The sequence below is a fragment of the Pseudorca crassidens genome, chromosome 20 (genome assembly GCF_039906515.1).
Source record: "Pseudorca crassidens isolate mPseCra1 chromosome 20, mPseCra1.hap1, whole genome shotgun sequence".
NCBI lineage: Eukaryota > Metazoa > Chordata > Mammalia > Artiodactyla > Delphinidae > Pseudorca > Pseudorca crassidens.
The window spans coordinates 28,692,256-28,716,704 of record NC_090315.1 but is presented as its reverse complement, the minus strand read 5'-3'; the positions used below and the strand labels follow the sequence as shown (position 1 = coordinate 28,716,704).

At 39.0% G+C, this 24,449-nt stretch overlaps 1 protein-coding gene and 1 long non-coding RNA gene across 3 annotated transcripts; one reads left to right on the top strand and one right to left on the bottom strand.

Annotated features, from left to right (window-relative positions):
- Nucleotides 1–1,025: 1,025 nt before the first annotated feature.
- CNEP1R1 (CTD nuclear envelope phosphatase 1 regulatory subunit 1) lies at nucleotides 1,026–15,402 on the bottom strand. Of its 2 annotated transcripts, XR_010939027.1 has the most exons (7): nucleotides 15,243–15,402; nucleotides 13,848–13,919; nucleotides 11,764–11,837; nucleotides 8,428–8,537; nucleotides 8,251–8,305; nucleotides 3,754–3,838; nucleotides 1,026–2,388 (listed from the first exon to the last, which is right to left on the bottom strand). XR_010939027.1 is itself a non-coding variant. In XM_067718924.1 (6 exons), the coding sequence occupies exons 1-6, from the start codon at nucleotides 15,265–15,267 to the stop codon at nucleotides 2,347–2,349; spliced, it is 378 nt and encodes a 125-aa protein (XP_067575025.1). In that variant the 5' UTR covers nucleotides 15,268–15,402; the 3' UTR covers nucleotides 1,026–2,346. The 2 variants fall into 2 exon arrangements, 1 of the variants encoding a protein (XP_067575025.1); XM_067718924.1 differs by lacking the exon at nucleotides 3,754–3,838.
- On the top strand, nucleotides 15,130–16,010 carry LOC137214756 (uncharacterized). Its single transcript, XR_010939028.1, has 2 exons — nucleotides 15,130–15,752; nucleotides 15,818–16,010. It is a non-coding gene; the product is annotated as an uncharacterized lncRNA (long non-coding RNA).
- Nucleotides 16,011–24,449: the final 8,439 nt, after the last annotated feature.

Here is a 24,449-nt window from a genome sequence, read left to right as displayed (position 1 = left end):
TCAACACACACACATAAACATCCTTTCAATCAGAGTCAAGAGACTTGGTGTTAGTTGTCTTCAGTAAGTCATGGGGACGTAAAGTCACTTTGAAAATCTAAGACTGTCTTCCCCACCTGTAAAGTTAGAGGACTAGACTCAACAGTAATTTCCTAACAGTGTGGAAGAGCGTATGAGAGAGTGAGGGCGCTGGTGATGAGAGGCTAACCTAGCAAGGATCCTTGGGCCATTTCAACCAGAGCAAAGACTTTTTTGGAAAATGAACTGTTCTGTTAGAAGTAAAGGTATGAAAAATCTTTGGAACTGTAACAAAAGTTTCTTTCTTGGAGCCAATGGATTCCAAGTAGCCTGGCATCAGGAAATCCTTGAAAACCTCTCCAAGTACATGCACCGTATGTGTACATACACAGACATATTTTTCTAGGGGAAAAGATTCAAGGATTTTGTTAAATACAAAAAGTAGCTGATGATTCCAAAAAGGATTTAGGACACATAAAATCCCTCTTCAGCTTTATACTCTTGGAGGAAACTAGTGATCCAGGTTTGTAGAGCTTAATTTTTGAGAAAACCTGCGTTTCCTAATTAAACACCACATATTATCAGACAATGATGAATAAGAAATATTAAAAGGGGACTTCCCTGGTGGTCCAGCGGTTGGGACTCCACACTCCCAATGCAGGGGGGGGCCCAGGTTCGATCCCTGGTCAGGGAACTAGATTCTGCATGCTGCAACTAAAAGATCCTGCATGCCGTAATGAAGATCCCACATGCCACAACTAAGACCCAGCGTAGTGAAATAAATAAATATTAAAAAAAAAAAATTTTAAAGTATTCACAGCCTAATAAACTGGGTACCTTCAATTGCTACTTGAAATTTGCTCTACTGGACACACAGTTAAAGTATCTCATTTTACTCAGCCTGTATCTGACTCATTTTATGTTAGCCTGTACCTGACACACTCAGTTATGTTTAAATATTTTTTCAGTTACAGACTTAAAATAAACCAAGGAAAAAGCCCAATCACTAAATATATATAAAGTATTTATTTTTATGCACATATTTACCTACAAAATTTACAGGAAATAAAACAATGCAGAATATATGGAATACTCTCTTAAAACTTCGTAGGAGCAGAGGGGTTTATTGCTGCAGTTCAAAGAATGAAATTTTATACACGTGAAAGCCAAGATGGACACATTTAAAATAAAAGGCAGCCTTGTTAAAAAGGTTTTTTGTCCTGTTTTTGAATTTTCAGCCTTATGTTAAATGAAATTTAAAAGATTGCTCATGAAATAATTTAAACCTTTCAAAATCTTCTAATAAACAGGTAAAAGGCACCTCCAGTTCTTTAAAATATTTACAGCAATCCCAATAGTTTAATTTTAAGGGCTGTTATAGTATATGTGGCTAATATGCATACACAGTATGTCATTAACACTCTCTAAACAGTGAGAATTGTAGACTCTAGTTTGTGGCACTGCTCCCGTTGTCCCTGTGATGGTGTGGCTGATCAATCACACCTGCACAATACTAGTGTAACAGCACGTCTACCACAGCATAAAATCCCATTATCTAAAACAATGACTATCAAATTCCCCAGACAATACATAATTTATAACTAAACTTGTCTATTCAGAAGCCTTTGGAGTGTTCTTAAAATCATTAAAAAAATATAAAGTATATTTAGCATTAAATGAAAACAATGAACTGGAAAATATCACAATAGTGGCTGAAGTTCACTATCTAGTTTTAACAAAAACTGTTTCTCAAAACACCTATAATTTCTTAAAACATAATGGAGATGAATTTTCCTTAGTCTTAGCTCAATCCAATGTTTTTCCTGCATTATGATTAAAAGAGAGGAGTGTAAGAGTGAAAGGCACAGCTATACGTAATAGCTGGTTTTAAAGAGCTGTGGAGATGGCAAGCAGATGTTCCTGAAACACTGGTGCAGGAGAACAAAGTCCACATAACGTTTCCTTTTTAACACTGGCATTGATTTGCTATTTACAGTAGTTTACAAAAATACATTATAAAAACTGGATGAGGTTCTGTTTCTAAGTTTAACTTAGTAACATACATACATACTTCATCTGCAAAAATCTTTGCAGGATCTGAAGTACTAAAGTGACACTAATACTGAAACACAAATAATCAAAGGTACCAAAGCACTGATTACGCGAGTCACCACCATGAAGATAATCTGGGTAAATATTGCACATTTCTTGTCAGTTGTTGCTATGACGTTCACATATCCAACTGTAAAAGCAATCCTTTATGGCTTTTTGCTGTATCACTTTTTGAAGAAAGGTTGTTTTAAGTCCCATAACAATGAGTGCAGATTGTCATTGAACATGAGGCCTAGGTTTCAAAATTAGTTTTCCTGTCTGTAAAAATGAAAAAAAAAAAAAAGTTTAAAAGTATACAGTTCTGTTAAGAACACCACCACTTACCTAGAAACCTTAAAGGGCATTAGAACACCCCCCTATATTAGGCAAGATTAAGCAATTAATAATTATGTTTTCAAAGTGTTCTTTGTGTGGAACTTTCTTCTAAAATCTTTAGTACTTTAAAACATACACATAAAATCTTTATTTGATGAATTCCCTATCCACTGGCTACCAGAAAATCAGCCAACCAACCCAGTGGATAAAATAAAATCCCAACTTATATAGACTAATTTATGCCCCTTACCATAAAACATAAATAAAACTATGTATTTGAACAAAAATTTTTCCCTTTTTCTAACATTAAAACTTTAACTTCCTCAAGTTAAAATGTAAACCAATGGTTGGAGCAATAGACACTCATATACACTGCTGGTATTCAGTGTATGTGGATACAACTCTTCTACAGGGCTGTCATATTTATCAAAAAAAAAAGCATATACCATATAATACAAACAATTCCACTTCTAGGAATTTATCTGAAGGAAACTAGGTGCAAGGGTAAAGATGTACATTTAAGTGCTATTAATTCAGTATTTACTGAGTACCCATTAATGTGCCAGACGTGTGAGATGCCAGGGACCCAGTAATGAACTAACTAGACAAAGTTCCTTGTCTTTACGGAGCTTAAGTTCTAGTGAAAAATGCACAACATATATAACATGCAAAATGTGGACATAGGGGATTAAATTATGATGTGTCCATAAAGTGGGAGAGTATGTAATTAAACAAAATGGAAGATCTTGAGATCATGCAGATAAAAAAACAGGCCTGGGACCTTTCACAGTTAACCTTCAGTATACGGTGGCTCTTAAATCCTAATGTTGGGTCAAAGAAGCAGGTTTGAAAAATTCGTAACATCTTTTTATTTTTTTAATGGCTCTTTATAAACTTGATTATAACAACTTTCTTTTATAAAAGTAAATGAGAATACACAATACAAAACGTGGTGATTATCTTTGGTTGGTAAAATTCTAGGTGGTTTTCAGAAACACACTTTATTGTCCTCAGGTCAAGTGTTGTCAGGATTCTGGCTCCCTCTCAATTCTCACTTTCACTTTTTCGGTAACTCCTTGATATCTTGGTAGAACTTTGATACTAATTTTTCTACTGTTTTACTGAGGTATAATTCATGCACAGTAAAATGCTCAAATCTTGTGTACAGTTTTATGAGTTTTGACAAATGTATATACCCACGTCACCACCACCCAGATCAGGCTACAGAACATCACCACCACTCAGAAAGTTCCTCCATGCTCCTTTCCAAGGTCAATGGTACCCCCCACTCCCTACATAACTGCTTACCACAGGTTAATCTGCCTCTCTCTGATCTTTAAGTAAATGGAATCACACAGCGTGTTCTTTTTCATCTACTTCACTCAACGTGTTTCTGAAATTCATCAACATTACTATGTTTCAGCAGCTTGTACCTTTTTATATTGCTATTACAATACAGAATGTATGTATACCACTGTATAAAAATATCATGGTTTTAAATCCACTTTAAATCTATTTTAAATTACATAAGACATTAATGTAATCTCATTATAAAAAGTTCAACCAAGATGAGCTTAAAGTCACCCTTTCCATTCACCTCAAACACTAGCCCTCTTATAGAAGAAACCAGTTTTAGCATGAATTCTTCCAGATTGTTTCCTATGGACTTACATTCACATATATGAATAAAAATTTGGTGCTTCTATCATGCTGATTGAGGGTAAAATACATCACTTGGGATTTGTTTTTAAATAACCTGATGATAGGGAAGGTTGGCAGGGGTACACATGAATTAAGAATGGCCATGAGGTGATACCTCATTGCAGTTTTGATTTGCATTTCTCTAGTAATTAGTGATGCTGAGCATCTTTTCACGTGTCTCTCCGCCATGTGTGTCTTCCTTGGTGAAATGTCTATTTAGGTCTTCTGCCATTTTTTAACTGAATTGTTTGTTTTTTTGATATTGAGCTGTTCGTATATTTTGGAGATTAATCCTCTGTCTCTTGTTTCATTTGCTAATATTTTCTCCCATTCTGAGGGTTGTCTTTTTGTCTTGTTTATGGTTTCCTTTGCTGTGCAAAAGCTTTTAAGTTTAAAAAAGTCCTGCTTGTTTATTTTTGTTTTTATTTCCGTTACTCTAGGAGGTGGGTCAAAAAAGATCTTGCTGTGGTTTATGTCAGAGTGTTTTTCCTATGTTTTCCTCTAGGAGTTTTATAATGTCTGGTCTTACATTTAAGTCTTTAATCCATTTGGAGTTTATTTTTGTGTATGGTGTTAGGGAGTGTTCTAATTTCATTCTTTTACATGTAGCTGTCCAGTTTTCCCAGCACCACTTATTGAAGAGGCTGTCTTTTCTCCACTGTATGTTCTTGCCTCCTTTGTCATAAACTAGGTGCCCATCTGTGCGTGGGTTTATCTCTGGGCATTCTATCCAGAATGGCCATTATCAAAAATCTAGAAACAATAAAAGCTGGAAAGGGTGTGGTGAAAAGGGAACCCTCCTGCACTGTTGGTAGGAATGTAAATTGATACAACCACTATGGAAAACAGTATGGAGGTTCCTTAAAAAACTACAAATAGAACTACCATATGACCCAGCAATCCCACTACTGGGCATATACCCTTGAGAAAACCATGATTCAAAAAGAGACACATACCACAATGTTCATTGCAGCACTACTTACAATAGCCAGGGCATGGAACCAACCTAAATGTCCATCGACAAATGAATGGATAAAGATGTGGCACATATATACAATGGAATATTACTCAGCCATAAAAAGAAATGAATTATTTGTAGTGAGATGGATGGACCCAGAGTCTGTCATACAGAGTGAAGTCAGTCAGAAACAGAAAAACATCATAAGCTAACGCATACATATGGAATCTAAAAAAAAAAAACTGTACTGATGAACCTAGTTGCAGGGCAGGAATAAACGCATATATGTGGAACCTAGAAAAATGGTACAGATGAACCGGTTTGCAGGGCAGAAATTGAGACATAGATGTAGTGAACAAACCTATGGACACCAAGGGGGGAAAGCAGCAGCAGGTGGGGGTGGTGGTGTGATGAATCGGGAGATTGGGATTGACATGTATACACTTATGTGTATAAAATGGATGACTAGTAAGAACCAGCTGTATAAAAAGATAAATTAAATAAAATTCAAAAAAACAAACAAAAAAACAAGGCTTGAATACATTTCAGGGAAGAGGAAAGCACCAAAATAGGAAATATTCAAATCTGTCTAACTATTTGAAATGGTAATTATTTCACCTTCTAATTATGAAAATAAAGCACCATTTAAAAAAAAATTAACTTAGAAAAAAAAAGGCAGGGCAGGAATAAAGAGGTAGACATGGGGGGGGGGCTTCCCTGGTGGCGCAGTGGTTAAGAATCCACCCGCCAACGCAGGGGACACGGGTTCGAGCCCTGGTCTGGGAAGATCCCACGTGCCACAGAGCAACTAAGCCTACGCACCACAACTACTGAGCCTGCACTCTAGAGGCCAGGAGCCACAACTACTGAGCCCATGTGCCACAACTACTGAAGCCTGCGTGCCTAGAGCCTGTGCTCTGCAACAAGAGAAGCCACCACAATGAGAAGCCCACGCACCGCAAGGAAGAGGAGCCCCCACTCGCTGCACCTAGAGAAAGCCCACGCACAGCAACAAAAACCCAACGCAGCCAAAATAAATAAAACAAAAATAAATTTAAAAAAAAAAGAGATAGACATAGAAAATGGACTTGTGGACAACGGGTGGGAGGGCGAAGCTGGAGGGAAGTGAGAGTAGCGTCGACATATATACACTACCGAATATAAAATAGTTGGCTGGTGGGAAGCAGCAGCATAGCACAGGGAATCAGCTCGGGGCTTTGCGATGACCTAGAGGGGTGGGATACGGAGGATGGGAGGGAGGCTCAAGAGGGAGGGGATGTGGGGACATGTGTATGCATATGGCTGATTCACTCTGTTGTACAACAGCAACTAACACAGTATTGTGAAGCAATTATACTCCAATAAAGATTAAAAAAAAAAAAAAAAAAGAATGGCCATGAGTTGATTTATTGTCGACACTGGCCGATGATACACGGGAAGTTCATTTAGCTCTTCTCTGCTTTTTTATGTTTGGAAATTTACATAATTAAAACTTAAAAAAAAAAAGGTACCAAACTGACCATATTGTTTGATAATTTACTTTTTGCTCCTACCATTATGTCTTCGAGATACTTCCATGTCCATACTTACAGATTTACTTCTGATTTCCTATATGGCTTTACCACACCCTATTTTACCACTGTTGAGAAACAAAATTTCTGTTGAGAAACAAAAATTATTTCCATTTTTTTCACTACTGCTAAGGATATTACAATGAACAATCTTGTACTTGCCTCCTTGCGTACATGTGTGATGGTCCCCCCAACCAGGGGAGTTGGGGAAAAGTAGAATAGTTAGGTCATGAGACATGCACATATTACATTTTATAAGAATGATGAAAACTGCCCTTCAGAATGGCTGCATCAATGTATATTCCCAACAAGCAGTGTATGGCTGCATCATTTCACCACAATACTGGAGTTATTTAATCTTTACTAATCTGACAGGTAATACAAATGAACTCAGTTTTACTTTGCATTTCCCTGATTACAAAATGAGGCTCTCCAGTCTTTACATGTTTATTAGCCATTCGTATTTCCATTTCTGTGATACGACTTACCTTTTCCATTTTAAAAATGTACTATTTGTCTTTTTATTATTGATTTTTAATAGGCCTTCAAACATTCTGGATACTACCCTCTATCTATTAGGTACCTTACAAATGATTTCTTCTAATGTACAAAATCTTCAAATGTTGCTGCAATTAAATGTATCCAACTTCTTCCATTATGGCATTTCTGTTTTGCGACTTAAGAAGCTGTTTTCCTATCCCAAGGTTATAAACATATTCTTCTGTATTTTCTTCTAATGCTTTTATGGTGGGATTTTTAAGACTTTACCTGGAATTTAGTTTTTTTAATTGATGTGAGGTAGAGGTCTAAATTCATCTTTTTCCAAATGAAGAGCCAACTGTCTCAATACTATAAATAGCCTATTTCTTCCCTTTTGACTTGAAAGACTACCCTTATCTTCTACTAATTTTTTTTTCTACTAATTTTTAAAAACTCAAAGTGTTTAATCTTTATTGTCTTCCATTGATCCAGTTGTCTTCCTGCCCTAATACTTTTTTTTGTTTTTTATTCGAATTTCCTATACTGGGTAGGTATTACTTAATAGTTTTTTAAGTTGAAGGTAAAAATGCTTTTATAAATAAATCAAAATTGTGAGATATTCTTATATTGATATGTGATCAACTTCTAAAAATACGGTACGTTCATATGTCCACAGTCCGTCAATTAATCTATGACTCTATATAAAATCCTACATATGGAAGAGTGTGAGATACGTAACAGTAGTTTACAAAACCATCCCACTGAGCCATTTTTGGCCAATAATGACCACTGTTTATTTCTCTGAATCTAAGATAGCTTCAATTAGAAGATGGATCATGACTTTATGTCATTAAGAATTAAACTCTCAACTCTACCAATTTAATTGTAAGACACCATTGATTACTGGATACATGTCAATCTTCAGAGATGTTACAATGTAAAAAAAAAAAGTGTCTTAGAATCAATGCTACAATGAATATCCCCCCTATTAATTCCATGGAGACAATTTATTGTTAATAAAATGTTTGTTTTACTTAAGCCAAAACACTTCAGTCCTTTCACACGTGTCTACAGTTTTCTAATGAAAATACTTACATCATCACAAGACATGTTGTACTCTGCTAATACAGTTCGACATCGAGCAGCTATACTGAATAAATGTGGTCAAAGGAAAATTTACATTTGAAGAGTAAGCTTTTAAGAACACCTAGAGATTGAGAAGGTGGTTTAATTTAGTTCAGAGAATAAAACTCAATTCATGGTAAAGGATACATTGACGGTGCAACTACTCTCTTGTGTATTCCAGCAAAGAACAAGCCTATTAGAGTGATACAGCTAATGGTGAAAAATGGATGGTTCCATAATGATGTGAAGAAGGACACCTGTAAAAGAGTTGGAAAGATAAAAATGTTAAAAATCCTAGAACAATATTGATTCCTACCTCCCCACTTGTGCATGAATATATATAACATTTAATTACCTAAAATATGAGAATTTGGAAAGTTCCCTGGTGGCCTAGTGGTTAGAATTCTGGGCTCTCACTCCTGTGGCCTGGGTTCAATCCCTAGTCAGGGAACTGAGATCCCGCAAGCCGCGTGGCATGCCCCCCCCCCCCCAAAAACAAAAACAGATAAACTATAAGAATCTGGAGACTTCCAAAAATCCTAGTTCTCCATATTGCTATACTATGAAAATTAAAATAATGTATGTTTTATATCTTCAGTGTAGCAAGACAGTGTAGCAATATTCCCTCCATTCATTCCAAATGCTTCAACCATTAAAAATTTACTCCTATAATAAAAATACACCCTACCAAAAATATTTACTGAAACCTTCCTAGTGAGAAGTACTTTAAAAAGCAGAAGACTACAAGTTCCACGAGAAAAGAGACACTGTCGTGGGCATCATTATTTTCCCAACACCTGAAACAGCACTTGGCAAATATAGGTGCTCAACAAATATTGTTGAATGAATGAAGATGAGGCCTCTGATTCTCAATGAAAACACAAGTCAGACGTGATCTGGTTATCTTCCCTGTTAAAAAGCAGAGGTGAGCAAATTCTGCCGTTCATAACCTGGTCTCAGTCTAATCATCTCCTGCCACACTTGCACACTTATGCTACCATTTTCCTTTTCTCCTCTTTACCTGGCTAGCTCCTACATATCCTTGTAAAAGTCAGTTCCAGCTTCACCCTTTCTCTTTGAAAGAGGCAAAACATGAGTTTGGTTTTGAAGCTACTAGGTTTAGATGGCCACAGAACATCCCAGCAGGGGAAAATGATTAGTAGCTATCCATAAAAAACTAGAGGTCAAGAGAAACAAAGGGCTAATTTAAGATCTGAGAATAATTAGTTGACAGTAAAAAACAGAAGCATACATAATTCTAAGAGTAGGTAGAGGGACAAGGGTACAGGATGCAGGATTGGAACAAGAGTAGGCACTGAAGCCAGACCACTGGGGAATCGGAATGTGGACTGAGAAGACAAGTATTTAGAGTCTAGAAAAAGAAATGGAGTGGACTAGAAACTAAATGGGAGCACAGAACCAAGCTAAGAGCATCTGTGCTCCGCTCTGATAAGATATGTGTACCTGTTTCAAGACAGAGAACTAAACTTATGAAGAGCACTGGCCTAGCATGGTACTGGTTAAATAAATTTGTCAAATGAAGAAATGACAGGTTGAAAACATCAGGAAGGAAGAAGCTCCCAGAAGGACGAGATCCTGAAGAAAGTTTAATACTCCAGAGTAATGTCTTCTTAAACCTCTGAGGACAGTTTAATTCCCACAGGAATTACGTGCCTATGTTTTACGTGCCCTGTACAAGATCAGCACATACAGTGTTTCAATCTTCATTAGACCAGTCAGTATCAGCCTGCCTTCCTCCACGGCAACAATCAACTGCATCCAAGTAACAGTTGCCTCCTTTAGTTCAGGCATTTGTGTACTTTCCAGTTTGCCATATTCCTTCTCTCCTTGTGTTCTTCCAGCTAGCCACTGGCTTTTGAGTTTGCAAGTCCTCTTACAGACAACTGCTATTCAAAACTCTTGTCAGGTTTGAGGTTATTAAATAGTGAAATGTAAAGAGCCAACCCTTAAGCTAATAGTTATATTCTCACCTAATTTAGAAAATTATATTAACTACAGAGTTTTGGGCCTATTTCAAATTACATTTAATTCTGGGTTTTATTAAGACCTCAACTAGCTGAAATCAGCTTATATTGTTCACAATTAGAAGTCAGATTCATTTCCCAAGATAGACCTTTTTTAATCTTCTTGCCAGCCTCTTTCGCTCTTCCCCTAAAGATGAGTACCAAGTGCAGCCTTAAGATCAGATTTTTATAAATGAACATACAAGAGAGTTTCCTATCCATCATAAAAACCCCTCTATTAACATGAGATCCCATCACCAACCTCCCCTGCTTCCTATTCTTTAATTTCTCCGCCTCAGTGGGTAGAGTCAGGGAGACTACATGGGAAACAACCCCCTGGCTGTCTGAACTGCCATTTGGGCTGCTGACAAAAGCCTTATTATTAGGTTTTTCTTTTGTATAACCCAAAAGGTTGTAAATAAAGCTACTGGAAGTAGTATACCTAATTACAGTTTAAAAGGGGAAGTAGGGTTAAATTTGTGAAAACTACAACATCATTATTACCTAAATAAACCTGAACTGGGGGAAAAAAACTTCACTGGAAAACTGAAGACGATTACTTCTCTAATAAAAAAGCCCAAGTTTGAAATTAAGGCACAAATTGGTAGAAAGAAAGAGAAATTTGAGAAACATGCTACCAGCTTTCATCAAAGGATGCTTCAAAAAATAACATTATGAAATCTGTTATTGCATTTGATACAGGAATATTCTTAGTGCCCAGTGGGAGATCTCTCAGTGTTTCTTATATTAAACTTCAGGCAGAATATTTTTTTAAAGATAAATGATGAGAAAGAAAACCTTTGCTAGCTTAAAGAACTTACAAATGTGTTCTCACAGATAATGAAAACCATGGAACTAGCTGTGACTTTAGAGACTAATTTAAAACTCAACCCTGGCAACTCTGCTGGCCCACAGGGCCTATGATATCAGTAACCTGGTTTCCTTCCTGGTTTTGACCTCGTACTCTGTTTTTACTGGTCTTGACTGTTTATTACGTTTACATTTGCTATTTTATCATAATGTTTCCTGCAAAGTTGTCTCGAATGCTTTATGAGATGAGGAAAAGAATTAACAAAGATAATTCATAGAAGAAAATGTTGTTTTATAATTTTTAAAAGCTGGCACTGATGACACTAAATGAACAAAACAGAACAAAGACAACGTTTACACTGAAATATGTAAAAATGATATGTAAAAACTGTACACAAGTTCAGAAATGAATGAGAAGTAATATAAGTGAGGTAGTATTTCTTAGGCCTTTTTCTCTGCAAAGATACTTAACCCACAGCAGCCAGCCAAAGTTTTTCTCAAGCAAATTAAGATAAAGCATATTTTTAATACAATGATTAATATCACTACTAGTACTAATAGGTAGCATTTGATTAATACTTTACAAAGAACAAAGCACTGCTATATCCACTGTCTCAATCTGTTAAAGATTTTAAATCAAAACTTCTACCTTTTGCGTCTCGGGATCTATTAACCAGTTCCAGGCACCAGTAGCTGTACAGACAGATACCACTATAAGAAGCACTGATGAAAGATAAACATGAAATTAGTAAGGAAATAAGCTATTAATATGATACTACCACCAGTTCTTAATATGACAGCCAAAGGATGCAGCACTTCATTAAATGGAGAATGTACTCCACTCAGGACTTAGAGGAGACTTGCCATATGACCTTGAGGAATTCTCTGAAACAATGTGAACCTTAGTAACTGAGGAGGATACTGTCCCCGTTATTACTTTAGTCAAAATTTCTGAAGATTAATGAAATTAAAAGCAGTAAGAACCAAGATGGTAAAACTTTAATGTAAGATTTTCTTAGGTAACTTTCAATATCTTTACACTGATGTTACAGATCTAATAAATTCAAAACAAAACCCCCCCAAACCACCCCAAAAACCTCATTTTTCAAATGTAAACAAACCAAACAAAGACTCTTTCATGAATGCACTGAGAATTTGGCCTAAAGACTTTTGCCTTGCAGACAACTGCTTGTTGTTGAATTAAACAAAGGTCAATGTCAGGAAGTGTGGAGCACACCAATCAGTATCAGATTTTCTTTAAGGGACTTAAGGAAGGTTGGGGTAGAAATTATTGACAGTAGAAGTTCGAAAAAGTTTCTTTCTCCCCACTAAGCTAGAATTATTTTAAAAATTCTATATAGATCATAAGTAAAACTTAAGAATATATGCTATTACTAAAAAATAATAAAGGGGCACCAAGACCTAGTTACTATTCTGGAGACCAATCAGTTACTATCTTTCAGTTGGGATGCATACATTTTTAAAATGTAGAGATCAAGCTTCGAAGTGCAACCTAAATATAGTAAAACTTTATCTAGAATTCGTGGTGATATACTTTTAGAAGAGGCAAATCATAGAAAAACAATCTCATTTTAGATATTTAATAATACGCAAAATTTCAAACTTATGTTCTCAGAACAGATTAAACTCAGTTTCTTATAATTCTACACTTCCAATAAGAAACATGCTAAAGTATACAGATTTTTTTTTTTTTTTTTAATGAAGCAAAAGCAAAATCAAACCCACCAGAAGGGACCTCATACACATACTCTGGTACGCTGAACAAGCTGATGGCATTTGTATGTAAGCACTTAGCCCATGAATCAGAGAAAAAGCGTGTTCATTACACTTTATAAGATAGAAAAGCATCATATACATTTTAAAAGATTCTCAAGTAACAGTGAAACAAGGTTTTGGGGGTAATTCCTAGGTAAACTGGAGAACCTGAGAAAAATCATTACTTGTGAATTCTAACCAATCAGAATTCCTGTAGCATATGACTAAAACTTTGCAAATAGATTTAATAAAAATACACAAAAAATCTCGACATAGGAGAAGACCCTTAACTTCAATAGGACTCTTCAGTTTGGTCCCACAAAGTGAATTGTACTTCAAAATAAAGTATGTCCTCAACATGTGCTGCTGTACTTCCTTCTTGGCAGATATTAAATTTCAGCAAGGAACAGCCAAGAAATTAAGACCGTCCCAACATAAATTAGCAAAATATTTTGCTTACTGAGGTCATCACTTGTATATTCGTCTGCATTTCCTATATATTTCCATGGGGCAGTAACCACAATTCTTTCAAATCATATTTTACAGCACTCGTTGAATATCATTTTCCTTAACAAACTTTATTTCAATAGTTTGTAGGCAAAACTGTAAAACTGCTGGACAGACTACTGAAATTTTTATTACGTGTGCTGATTATCAGATTTGTAATATTTGTTTAAAAGCATATGCATTTTAATGTAAAAATAAAAATTCAACCACACAAAATAGACTATTCTCTTAGGGTCGTCAGTTTCTTTTCTTAAAATTTCCCTATAATGCCATTACTTACAATGTTAAATAAATGTAAAACTGTCCAAATAAAAGAGAATCTTATGGTTTAATAAAGATTTGCAAGCATTTGTAAAACAAAAGTTTTACAGAGAAGCAAATCATTGCTAGGCAAGAATAAAAGTATCAATTTTAAGTTTATTTTCCCTTAAAAAACATCCGGGCACTTACTTCTCCAACGTCCAGTGGCAGGTTGCAAACAATGAATATATTCAGTAAGTCTCCTCTCAAAAGCCTTGAGATCTAGGTAAAAAGATTTCAATTTTCTAATTAGCTACTCTTACTAGTTTGAATCTATTAAGATGAATTTTATGTACTCTGCTTCAGGTCTTGCACACCAACTTACATGTATCACTGCACTGTTTACTTCTTTACTATGACAGCTTTAAACACTTGACAAATACATTAGGTTTCTTTAATTCCAATTTCACATATAAGGAAACTGGTCGATTCACTTTTAGAAGCGTCATAAAATGGTATGTGGAAAATCAACAGCAGCCTCAGCCGGTGCCAAAAGCTAGAAATTTGGGGGTTGCAAATAAAGGATCAAAATCAGGTCGAGTTTTAATTCCGTTGGAACCAAGAACTCCCTATTAGACAGAACAACGTTATTACCTAACACCGAAGTCTTCGAAGTCAATTTGAACGCAATTACCCAATTCCGATTTCCAGCCCTTGTATTTAATTAATGGCTACGCTTTCAGTCTGGACTTCTGATACGGCTAACAGGTGGGTATGCAAAAACGCTCCCCTTTCCTTCCTCCCAAGAGGTTACAATTGATCTTCGTGGCACTTCTGGAGCGCCGACGCCTGGTTCCACAACACAGGGGCACCCAAGGTACTCCCTCTGAATAAGCAAGGTGCGGTATCACTTTCAGTTGCGTTTTTTGTTTTGTTTTGTTTTTTTGCGGTACGCGGGCCTCCCACCGCTGTAGCCTCTCCCGCTGCGGAGTCCAGGCTCCGAACGCGCAGGCCCAGCGGCCATGGCCCACGGGCCCAGCCGCTCCGCGGCATGTGGGATCTTCCCGGACCGGGGTACGAACCCGCGTCCGCCGCATCGGCAGGCGGACTCCCAACCACTGCGCCACCAGGGAAGCCCTCAGTTGCGTTTTTTGAACTTTAGAAAAGGAGACCAAGAGGCACTCCCTTACCCCGGCAATTACCAGAAACCACGGCAGAAGTCAGGGATACAATTCGTGCAAGTATCAAAAAAAAAATAAAGTGAGTTAGCATACTACAAGGCACGAAGTAAAAATGTTTGCTAATGAATGAGAAATATAACCAGCCCGGACGAGAAGCTACCTGGTCTAAGCTTGGGGAATGGAGGAACTGACGCAACGCCCCCCCACAAGCGCCGGCTGAGGCCACGCGCGCCGGAAGCAGCGACCGGCCGGATACTGCCGCCCCTTGGCCCCTGGACCGGCCCCCGCGCCCCCAGCCCCGGACCCCGTCAGTCCAACCCTCGCGGCCTCCTCTCTCCGGACCAGGTTTCCACGATTCAGGCCCCTCCGGAGCCTCGCCAGCTTCCGGGAGAAGCCCGGAACCGACCCAGGCGGCCCACCCTACCTTCCGCCTGCTCCAGCGAGTTCATGTCGGGCTGCAGCTCCGTTCACCGGCGCTGCCCCGTCCGCATCGCAGCTCCGCTGCCCCCTCCAGGCCCGCAGCTCCAACTCCCACCTCTAACAGCTCCCCTGCGCTCCTCCTCTTAGCACCGCCCCTTTCCTAGACCCACTACGTTCATTGGATACTTCTGCCAGACCCCATGACTAAGACGGTTTTCTATTGGCTAGTTCCTGCACGGGTTTGGCAGCTGGAGTTGGACGGTCAGCCAGAGGGGCCAAGAGCTGACGGCAGCCGAGTAGGCGTAACACTGGCGCCGCCTCCTGCCCTGGGGAGGAACTGCAGCCTGTCCGCGCAAGTCGGTTCATTTCGTATATTCCTCGTTTCCTGCTTGGTTCTTTCATTACTCGAATACTTATTGTGCATCCGCTACCTTCCGGGGAGTGTTCTGGTCACTAACGAGGGATGCAGTAATCAACGACCTAGCTCTCCCTCTAGGATTCAGAGAGAAATAAGGTATGTACAGAACCAACTAGAAACCAAATAATGGAATTTCTTACTTTATAGTACCTCTTTCCTAGTTACCCGTGCCACAGCTACTGAAACCCGCGCACCTAGAGCCTGTGCTCAGCAACAAGAGAAGCCACCACAATGAGAAGCCCACGCACCGCAATGAAGAGTAGCCCCCGCTTGCTGCAACTAGAGAAAGCCCGCGCGCAGCAACGAAGACCCATCGCAGCCAAAAATAAATAAATAAATTTATTTTAAAAAAATGTTGAACATGCCTTTGAAAGGGTGCACATTTTTATCTTGTCACTGGCATCTGCATGTATGGATCACGGGCGCTTGAGGAACAGTAAGGGAGGAGGAGAGGAAAATAGGCGCTCATAGTTAGGCTAAAAAATTTGGAACCTGAAGTAATGGGGAGACCAAAGGATATATATTTGTAGAAACATCATATCAATGGGATTTGTCAAGAAGATAGTCAACAAATATTTAAGGAATACATGTTCCAGGCACTGGGATATGAGCCGAGAATGCAAAGGTCTCTAGGAATCACTCCTGCCCTCTGTAAAGATAGAGTTTAGTGTAAAAACAAAAGACAAAATGCTAAAGACTCTTAAAACATCAGTGATAAGATGAAGATCTGCTTCAAAGAGGGATATCCATACAATAGCTAAAGTTTGTTACATTTTACTGGAGGTCTGGCGCTACATCTTTTATAGTTCAGGAGAATTAGACTTCTTTTAAACCCCACAGCAGCTCTATGAGCCAAAACGTGTTATCAAATCCATTTTAGAGTTGAGTTTATAGATATAAGTAGATGAGTTGATCAGCTCCAAACCCTGTAGCTGGAATTATCATTGATTCTCTCCCTCTCTTTCTCTCCACATGATACATCAGATCAGGTAGCAAATCCTGTTGGCTCTACTCTGCAGCTACCACTGATCCAAGCCACCATATAGCCTGGATTTATAGCTGTGGCCTCTCACTAGTCTCCTGTTCCCACCCTTTCCACAGAGTGGTTTGTAAAACACTAAAAGATCACAGTAGTTTTGTCCTCAGACCCTACCAATGGCCCCTTGCAGTGACTACAACAGAGATCTTCATGCCATTTCCATGGCAATACCTTCTAAAATGATTTTGACAGGTTATATGCCTCCTCACATGTTTTTAAAATTACATCTGAAATTTTCATCATGGGCTTGAATCCTCGTGAAAGATGTAATTTCTGGTATTGTATACATTGACATTTGGAAAGAAACTCTTATATCACTCTTTTAAAGGTATTCAATGGAATTTAAATACCATGGCAATTTGACACCCACCATCATCCCTTTAAAAATACATGAATATCTCTTATGAATATGGACATAAAAATCCTTTAAAAAATTAGCAAGTCACATCCAGCAACATATAAAAAGGATTATACAGCAAGATGAAGTGTGTTTTATGCTTCGAATGGAAAGTTGGTTTGACATCAGAAAATGAGTTAGTGTAATGAATCATATAAATAGAATAAAGGACAAAAACCACGTGATTTGATGAGGATGTAGAGAAATTGGAGAATTCATACATTGTTAGTAGTAATGTATCAATAAAATGGTGCAGCCACTTTGGAAGACAGTTTGGCAGTTCAACAAGAAGTTAAGCACGTAGTTACTATATGAATCAGCAATTCTACTCTTAAGTATATACCTGAGAGAATTGAAAACATGTTCACGAAAAACCTAGTACATAAAATGTGCATGGCAGCATTATTCATAATAGCCAAAGAGTGGAAACAACCCAAATGTCCATCAACTAATGAATGGATAAGCAAAATGTGATATTTCTATAGAGTGGAATATAATTCAACAATTTAAAAAATGAAGTACTGATAGATGCTACAAAATGCACACCCATAGAGACAGGACTTAGATAGTGGTTGCCGGGGGCTTGAGAAAAGGGAAAATAGAAAGTATGATATTTCTTTGTGGAGTGATGGAAATGTTCCGGAATTAGATAGTGATGATTGCATAACTTTGTGAGTATACTAAAAACCACTTTAAAAGTGAATTTTATTATATGTAGATTGTATCTCAATTTTAAAAGTACGGGAAATCCCCACATGATCATCTCAATATTTGCAAAAAGAGTATTTGACAAAATCCAACACCCTTTCATGATAGAAACACACGACAAACTAGGAATAAAAGGAAACTTCCTCATTGTTGGTAAAGAACATCTACAGAACCCATAGCTAACTTCATACTTAAAGGTGAATGTTTTCCTCCTAAGATCCAGAAGTAGACAAAGATGTCCATGCTTACCACTTCTGTCCAACATCATAATGGAGGTTCTATCAGGCAATTAGGCAATAAAATGAGATCAAAGGAATCCATATTGGAAAGAAAGAAGTAGAAGTAGAAGACATGATCTTATATATAGAAAATCCTAAGGAATTCACCAATAAAATATTATTGGAATTCACCAATAAAAAAATGGGTTCAGCAAGGTTGCAGGGTATAAGATCAGTATACAAAAATCAAGTGTATTTCTCTGCACCAGTAATGACCAACCCCAAAATGAAATAAATGTAACTACACTTATATAGCATCAAAAAAATAAAATAATTAAGAATACATTTTTTAAAAGAAGGGCAAAATTTGTATTCTGAAAACTACCAATATAAAACATTATTGAAAGAAATTAACGAAGACCTAAAAAATTGGAAAAACATCCCATGTTCATGGATTAGAAGACAATATTGTTAAGATGGCAATAAAAAAAAAAAGATGGTAATATTCCCCCAAATGATCTACAGAGTCAATGCAATACTTATTATAATCCCAGCTGGCTTTTTTGCAGAAATTGACAAGTTGATCCTAAAATTCATGTGGAAATGCAAGAGACCCAAAGAGCCAAAACAATTTTGAAAAAGGAAATAAAGTTGGAGAGCTCACACTTTCACATTTCGAAACTTACTACAAAGACGGAGTGGTACTGGCCTGTGATAGACATATAGATCAGTGGAATAGAATTAAGAATTCAGAAATAAACCCTGCATTTATAGTTAATTGATGTTTGACAAGGGTGCCAAGACAATTCAATGGTCTTCTTAACAAATGATGCTGGAACAACTGAACATCCACATGCAAAAGAATGAAGTTGTACCTGTTTCTTTACCATACACAAAAATTAACTCCAAATGGATCATGTAAGAGCTAAAACTATAAATCTCTTTGAAGAAAACTTAGGAATAAATCTTTGTGTCCTTGAGTTAGGCAAAGCCATATTAGATACAATAACAAAAGCACAAATGACAAGAGGAGAAATGGATAAATTGGACCTTATAAAAATTAAAAACTTTGTGGGGACTTCCTTGGTGGTCCAATGGTTAGGACTCCGTGCTTCCACTGCAGGGGGCCAGGGCTCAATCCCTGATTGGGGAACTAAGATCCCGCATGCCTTGTAGTGTGGCCAAAAAAAAAAAAAATTAAAAACTTTGTGCTTCAAAGGACACCACTGAGAAAGTGAAAAGAAAGACAACCCATAGAATGGGAGAATATATTTGCAAATCATATACCTGATAAGGGGCTTATATCCAGAACATATTAAAAACTCTTACAACCCAACAATATAAAATGGACAAAGGATTTGAATAGATATTTCTCCAGAAAGAAAATACCAGTGGCCAGCAAGTGCATGAAAGATGCTCAATATCATTATCCATTAGGGAAATGCAAATCAAAACCATGATGAAAAACTACTTCCCATCCGTGGAGATGGTTAGAATTAAAAAAAAAAAAACAGATAATAAGTGTTATGGAGGATATATAGAAATTAGAACCTTGGAAGTGTTATCACATGTTATCACAAAGGGCAGGATTTCCCTCTTTTTATAGCCAAATAATATTCCAGTGTGGGGACTTCCCTAGTGGCACAGTGGTTAAGAATCCACCTGCCAATGCAGGGGACATGGGTTCGAGCCCTGGTCCAGGAAGATCCCACATGCCGCAAGGCAACTAAGCCCACGAGCCACAAATACTTAGCCCATGTGCCACAACTACTGAAGCCCACTCACCTAGAGCCTGCACTCTGCAACAAGAAAAGCCACCGCAATAAGAAGCCCACGCACCTCAACAAAGAAGAGTAGCCCCCGCTCACCACAACTAGAGAAAGCCCACGTGCAGCAACGAAGACCCAACGCAACCAAAAATAAATAAATAAATAAATTAATTAATTTTTAAAAATTCCAGTGTGTGTGTATCTCACATTTTCTTTATCCATTCATTCATCAACAGACACTCAGATAGATTGTTTCCACATCTTGGCTATTGTGAATAGTGCTACGGTGTGGACTCTGAACTCAGGGGTTCAGATAGCTTTTGATATACTGATTTCATTTCCTTTGGATATATACCTAGATGTGGGGTTGTTAGATCATTTGGTAGTTCTATTTTTAATTTTTTTTTTTCGCCGTGCCGCACGGCTTGCAGTATCTTAGTTCTCTCACCAGGGATTGAACCCAGGCCACAGCAGTGAAAGCACCAAGTCCTAACCACTGGACCTCCAGGGAATTCCCTACTTTTTATTTTTTAAATTAAATCTCCATACTGTTTTCCAAAATGGCTGTACCAATAGCAATTCTATTCTTAATTTTCATTATTATACATCTAAGTACCGAAAAACCTTTTTCACATAAGGAAGTAGACAGGCATGGAAGGAATTTTGTAAAATCAATGTTCTTTAAAGTCCTTTTGAGTCCTCTGCCGAAATCATGTGATAACACCTCACCACTAGGATGGTTACTGTTAAAAAAAAATAAGTGTTGGTAAGGATGTGGAGAAACTGGAACCCCTGTGCACTGTTGGTGGGAATACAAAATGGTGCAGCTGCTGTGGAAAACAGTATAGCAGTTCCTCAAAAAATTAAAAATAGAACTACCATGTGCTCCAGCACATCCATTTTTGGGTAGATAGCCAAAAGTATTGAAAGCAGGGTCTCAATGAGATATTTGTACACCTGTGTTCCATAGCAGCATCGTTCACAGTAGCGAAGACGTAGACGCAACCAAGGTTTCCACGGATGAATGAAGGGATAAGCAAAATGTGGTGTTTATATAAACTTGAAGTGTTATTCAGCCTTAAAAAGAAAGGAAGGGGCTTCCCTGGTGGCGCAGTGGTTGAGAATCTGCCTGCTAATGCAGGGGACACGGGTTCGAGTCCTGGTCTAGGAAGATACCACATGCCGTGGAGCAACTAGGCCCATGAGCCACAACTACTGAGCCTGCGCATCTGGAGCCTGTGCTCCGCAACAAGAGATGCCGCGATAGTGAGAGGCCTGTGCACCGAGATGAAGAGTGGCCCCTGCTCGCTGCAACTAGAGAAAGCCCTCGCACAGAAACGAAGACCCAACGCAGCCAAAGTAAAATAAAATAAATAAATAAAAAGAAATGCATTTCCATTTAAAAAAAAAATGAAAGGAAATTCTGACACATGCTCTAACGCGGATGAACCTTGAGGACATTATGCTAAGTGAAATAAGGCAGTTGCTAAAAGACAAATACTGTATGATTCCACTTATGTGAGGGGCCTAGAGTAGTCCAGATTATGGAGACAGAAAGTAGAACAGTGCTTGTCAGGGGCTGGGGGAGTGTGCTGAGGGGTTGGTGTTTAATGCACACAGGGTTTCAGTTTTACAAGACGAGAAAAGTTCTGGAGATGATGGTGGTGATGGAAGCACAGCAATGTGAATGTACTTAATGCCTCTGAACTGTATCCTTTCAAATGGTTAGGATGATAATCTCATGTATATTTTACCAAGATTTAAAAAAAATTTTTAAACCTATCATCAAAAAGTATTTTTCTTGCTCTCACTAGATTAGATCCTCCTTAGTATTGTGGAAACTTCCTCTTTTGCAAAAGGATTTCTTACTGGGTCCTTAGATCCTCTCACCTCCCCAGTTTCTGGAAAATACACCAAAAAGGCCTTACCAAAGCTTATCAAATGGGAACTAATTTCACCTGGTTCTCCTTCACTTGGAGACAACTTGTGTAACCCAATACGCTAAGAAGCAATTGGGAAAATGGTAATGTTGGTAATTTAAACACATCTTTGCTAATATTTTTTTGAAAGTAAAAAAGCTTTTATCTTCTACCTTAAATATATTTTCATCAAAAGCTGGAAGAAGCTGATTGAGCTCATATAATTTATAGACACTCTTCACCATTTACTGTAATTGGCCCTATCAGTCCTTGTTGTGAAAACAATCAGCGAAATCACACTTCATTTGTCAGAAACTTTCCTTCCATCTTCAATGCAAATCCCTGAGAAAAATCAACAGGAGCCCAAATTGCTTGTAGCCAAACAGTGCTTCACTCTTAACAGAAATCTGCACAAGACAAGAAAGCCAAGAGCATAGACAGATTTAACATACCTTGGTTTAAGGAGGCCTTGAAGGTGTTCTATGTCAAATAAGATGCCCTGATTGTTCCTGCTGCCCGCACCCCAGCCTTTCCTGCACCAGGCCCCGTTGTAATTCAGGGTGGTGAGGGGTAGGACTTTCCTTTGTAAAGTGGGCTTAAGAGTGATCATGAGAGGGCTTCCCTGGTGGCGCAGTGGTTGAGAGTCCGCCTGCCGATGCAGGGGACATGGGTTCGTGCCCCGGTCCGGGAAGATCCCACATGCCGCGGAGCGGCTGGGCCCGTGAGCCATGGCCGCTGAGCCTGCGCGTCCGGAGCCTGTGCTCCGCAACGAGAGAGGCCACAACAGTGAGAGGCCCGCGTACCGCAAAAAAAAAGTCCCAGGAGAGGGAACTGGGCATCCTTGTTCTACAGAGCCCCCCTCCCTCGCTGTGATAATCTGGGGGGCAGGGGACCGGTCAGATGATGTGCACTTACGTGGATTCACCCCTAGACCTGCTGTTTACCCATTCTCACCATTGTAGCAAATGACCCAGCAACCACCTGTTGCTCAGCCAAGAACCCGGGGGTCGTCCTTGAGTCTCTCCCCTCCCCACACCCCTTATCCCATCCATCAGGTTCTGCCACTTTACTTCCAAAATATATCCCAGACTGAGTCACTTCTCACTTCCACTGGTGTCACCCAAGTCCAGGCCACCATCACCCTTGCGTGGAGGATTGTAAGAGCCTCTCGAGTGTCTTCCTTCCTCTCCCTTCCTTTTCTCCTACAAACAGTAGCCAGAGGGGGTCCTGTCCCTCCCTTGTGTTAAACCTCCTCATTGCTTTCCTTTGCACTTGGAATAAAATCTGAATAATATCTGACCTAGTAGGGTGACCAATTTGTCCTGGGCCAGACCAGGACAGTTGGTCACCCTATATGAGGCTCTGTAGGCGCTGACCCTGCCTACCTCCTAGACTGCCTCTCAAGGACTCCTCTCCTCCCTCCCTCGCTCCCCTTCCTCACTCTCTCACTTTCCCTCCCCTCTTCAGCTCATTTGGCTCCAGTCACACGGGATCCTTGCTCTTCCTTGAAGGAGTCATGTGTGTCTCAGGACCTTTGAACTTGCTCTTTCCTCTCCTTGGAACTTTTGTATGTTAGGATTCAGCTCCCTCCTCAAAGAGGCCTCAGATCACTCCAGCTGGAGCAGTTCTTTTACCATCACCACCTGGCCCCCATTCCTTCCTGCTTATCCACTGTGGAATTTGAAGCTCTCTGTGCTTCACTTTTTTCCCCATAAAATGGGGACAAGCGCTATCCGCCAAAGGACTGGAGTGAGGAGACAATGCGATACTCTTTGCTAAGCCCTCAAATCACTGCTGGAACATAACAAGTGTTTCATAGCAACTGTGATTTTTGCCCTGTCCTGTTTTCTTCCCAGCACCTGTCAATATCCGATACAATTATATGTATTTATTTCTTCCATGTTTATTGTCTGTCGCTCCAAATAAAATGTGGGCTGCATCAAGACGAAGATCTGTTTTACATCCTTCAGTGCCTAGAACAGTGCCTGGTGCATGTCAAGAGCTCAAGATGTGTGTGAAGCATGAATGAAGCGTGGATGCCACTGAATTGTACACTTAAAAATGGCGAAAAGGGTGATATTTGTGTTATGTTTATTTTACCACTGATGTCCCATAATACATATCTGTTAACTTTCTTAGTCACAAAAAAAGAAAAAAAGAATGAATGAAGCTAAGTCCCAGCATCCCAGGAGTGGTTATTCACTCAGAGCGAGGGGAGCTTGCAGCTTTCTGGGACTTTTTTACATAACACTCCACCTTTTCACTATCTCTCATTGGCCTGCACAACCACCCTGGGGAGGGGAGCGGAGGTGGGGCCTGGGAATCCCAGGAGACCTGCCGCAGAGGCGGAAACACTCTGAGAATTTTGCCTCCTTCACATAGTACTTCAGGGGTGCGAGCTTGACACACTAGTTTTGTCACTCTTACACGGACAGTCTCTGCAGCTGATCAATACTGCATCTCAGGTAAGTTACTGACCTTCCTGTGCTTCCCAATAAATGGCAACAGTAAGAGAAGCTCTCTTTCAGTATTGGTGTGAAGATTGAACAGGATAAACCATGTAAAATGCTTAGAAAAGTGCCCGCCCTGTACATAAGTGCTGTGTAAATGTTAGCTATTATTATTCATCTTTATTATCCATCCAGTTACTTTAGCTAAAAATTAAGGAGTGGGCTTCCCTGGTGGCGCAGTGGTTGAGAGTCCGCCTGCCGATGCGGGGGACACGGGTTCGTGCCCCGGTCCG

Excerpts from the sequence above, each read along its gene's own strand:
- CNEP1R1 (XM_067718924.1), bottom strand. The coding sequence starts at position 15,267 with ATGAACTCGCTGGAGCAGGCGGAAG. Across the intron at positions 13,920-15,242 it reads CTCGCTGGAGCAGGCGGAAG|ATCTCAAGGCTTTTGAGAGG; the intron begins GTAGGGTGGGCC and ends CTTTTTACCTAG. Across the intron at positions 8,538-11,763 it reads TAGATCCCGAGACGCAAAAG|GTGTCCTTCTTCACATCATT; the intron begins GTAGAAGTTTTG and ends ACTCTTTTACAG.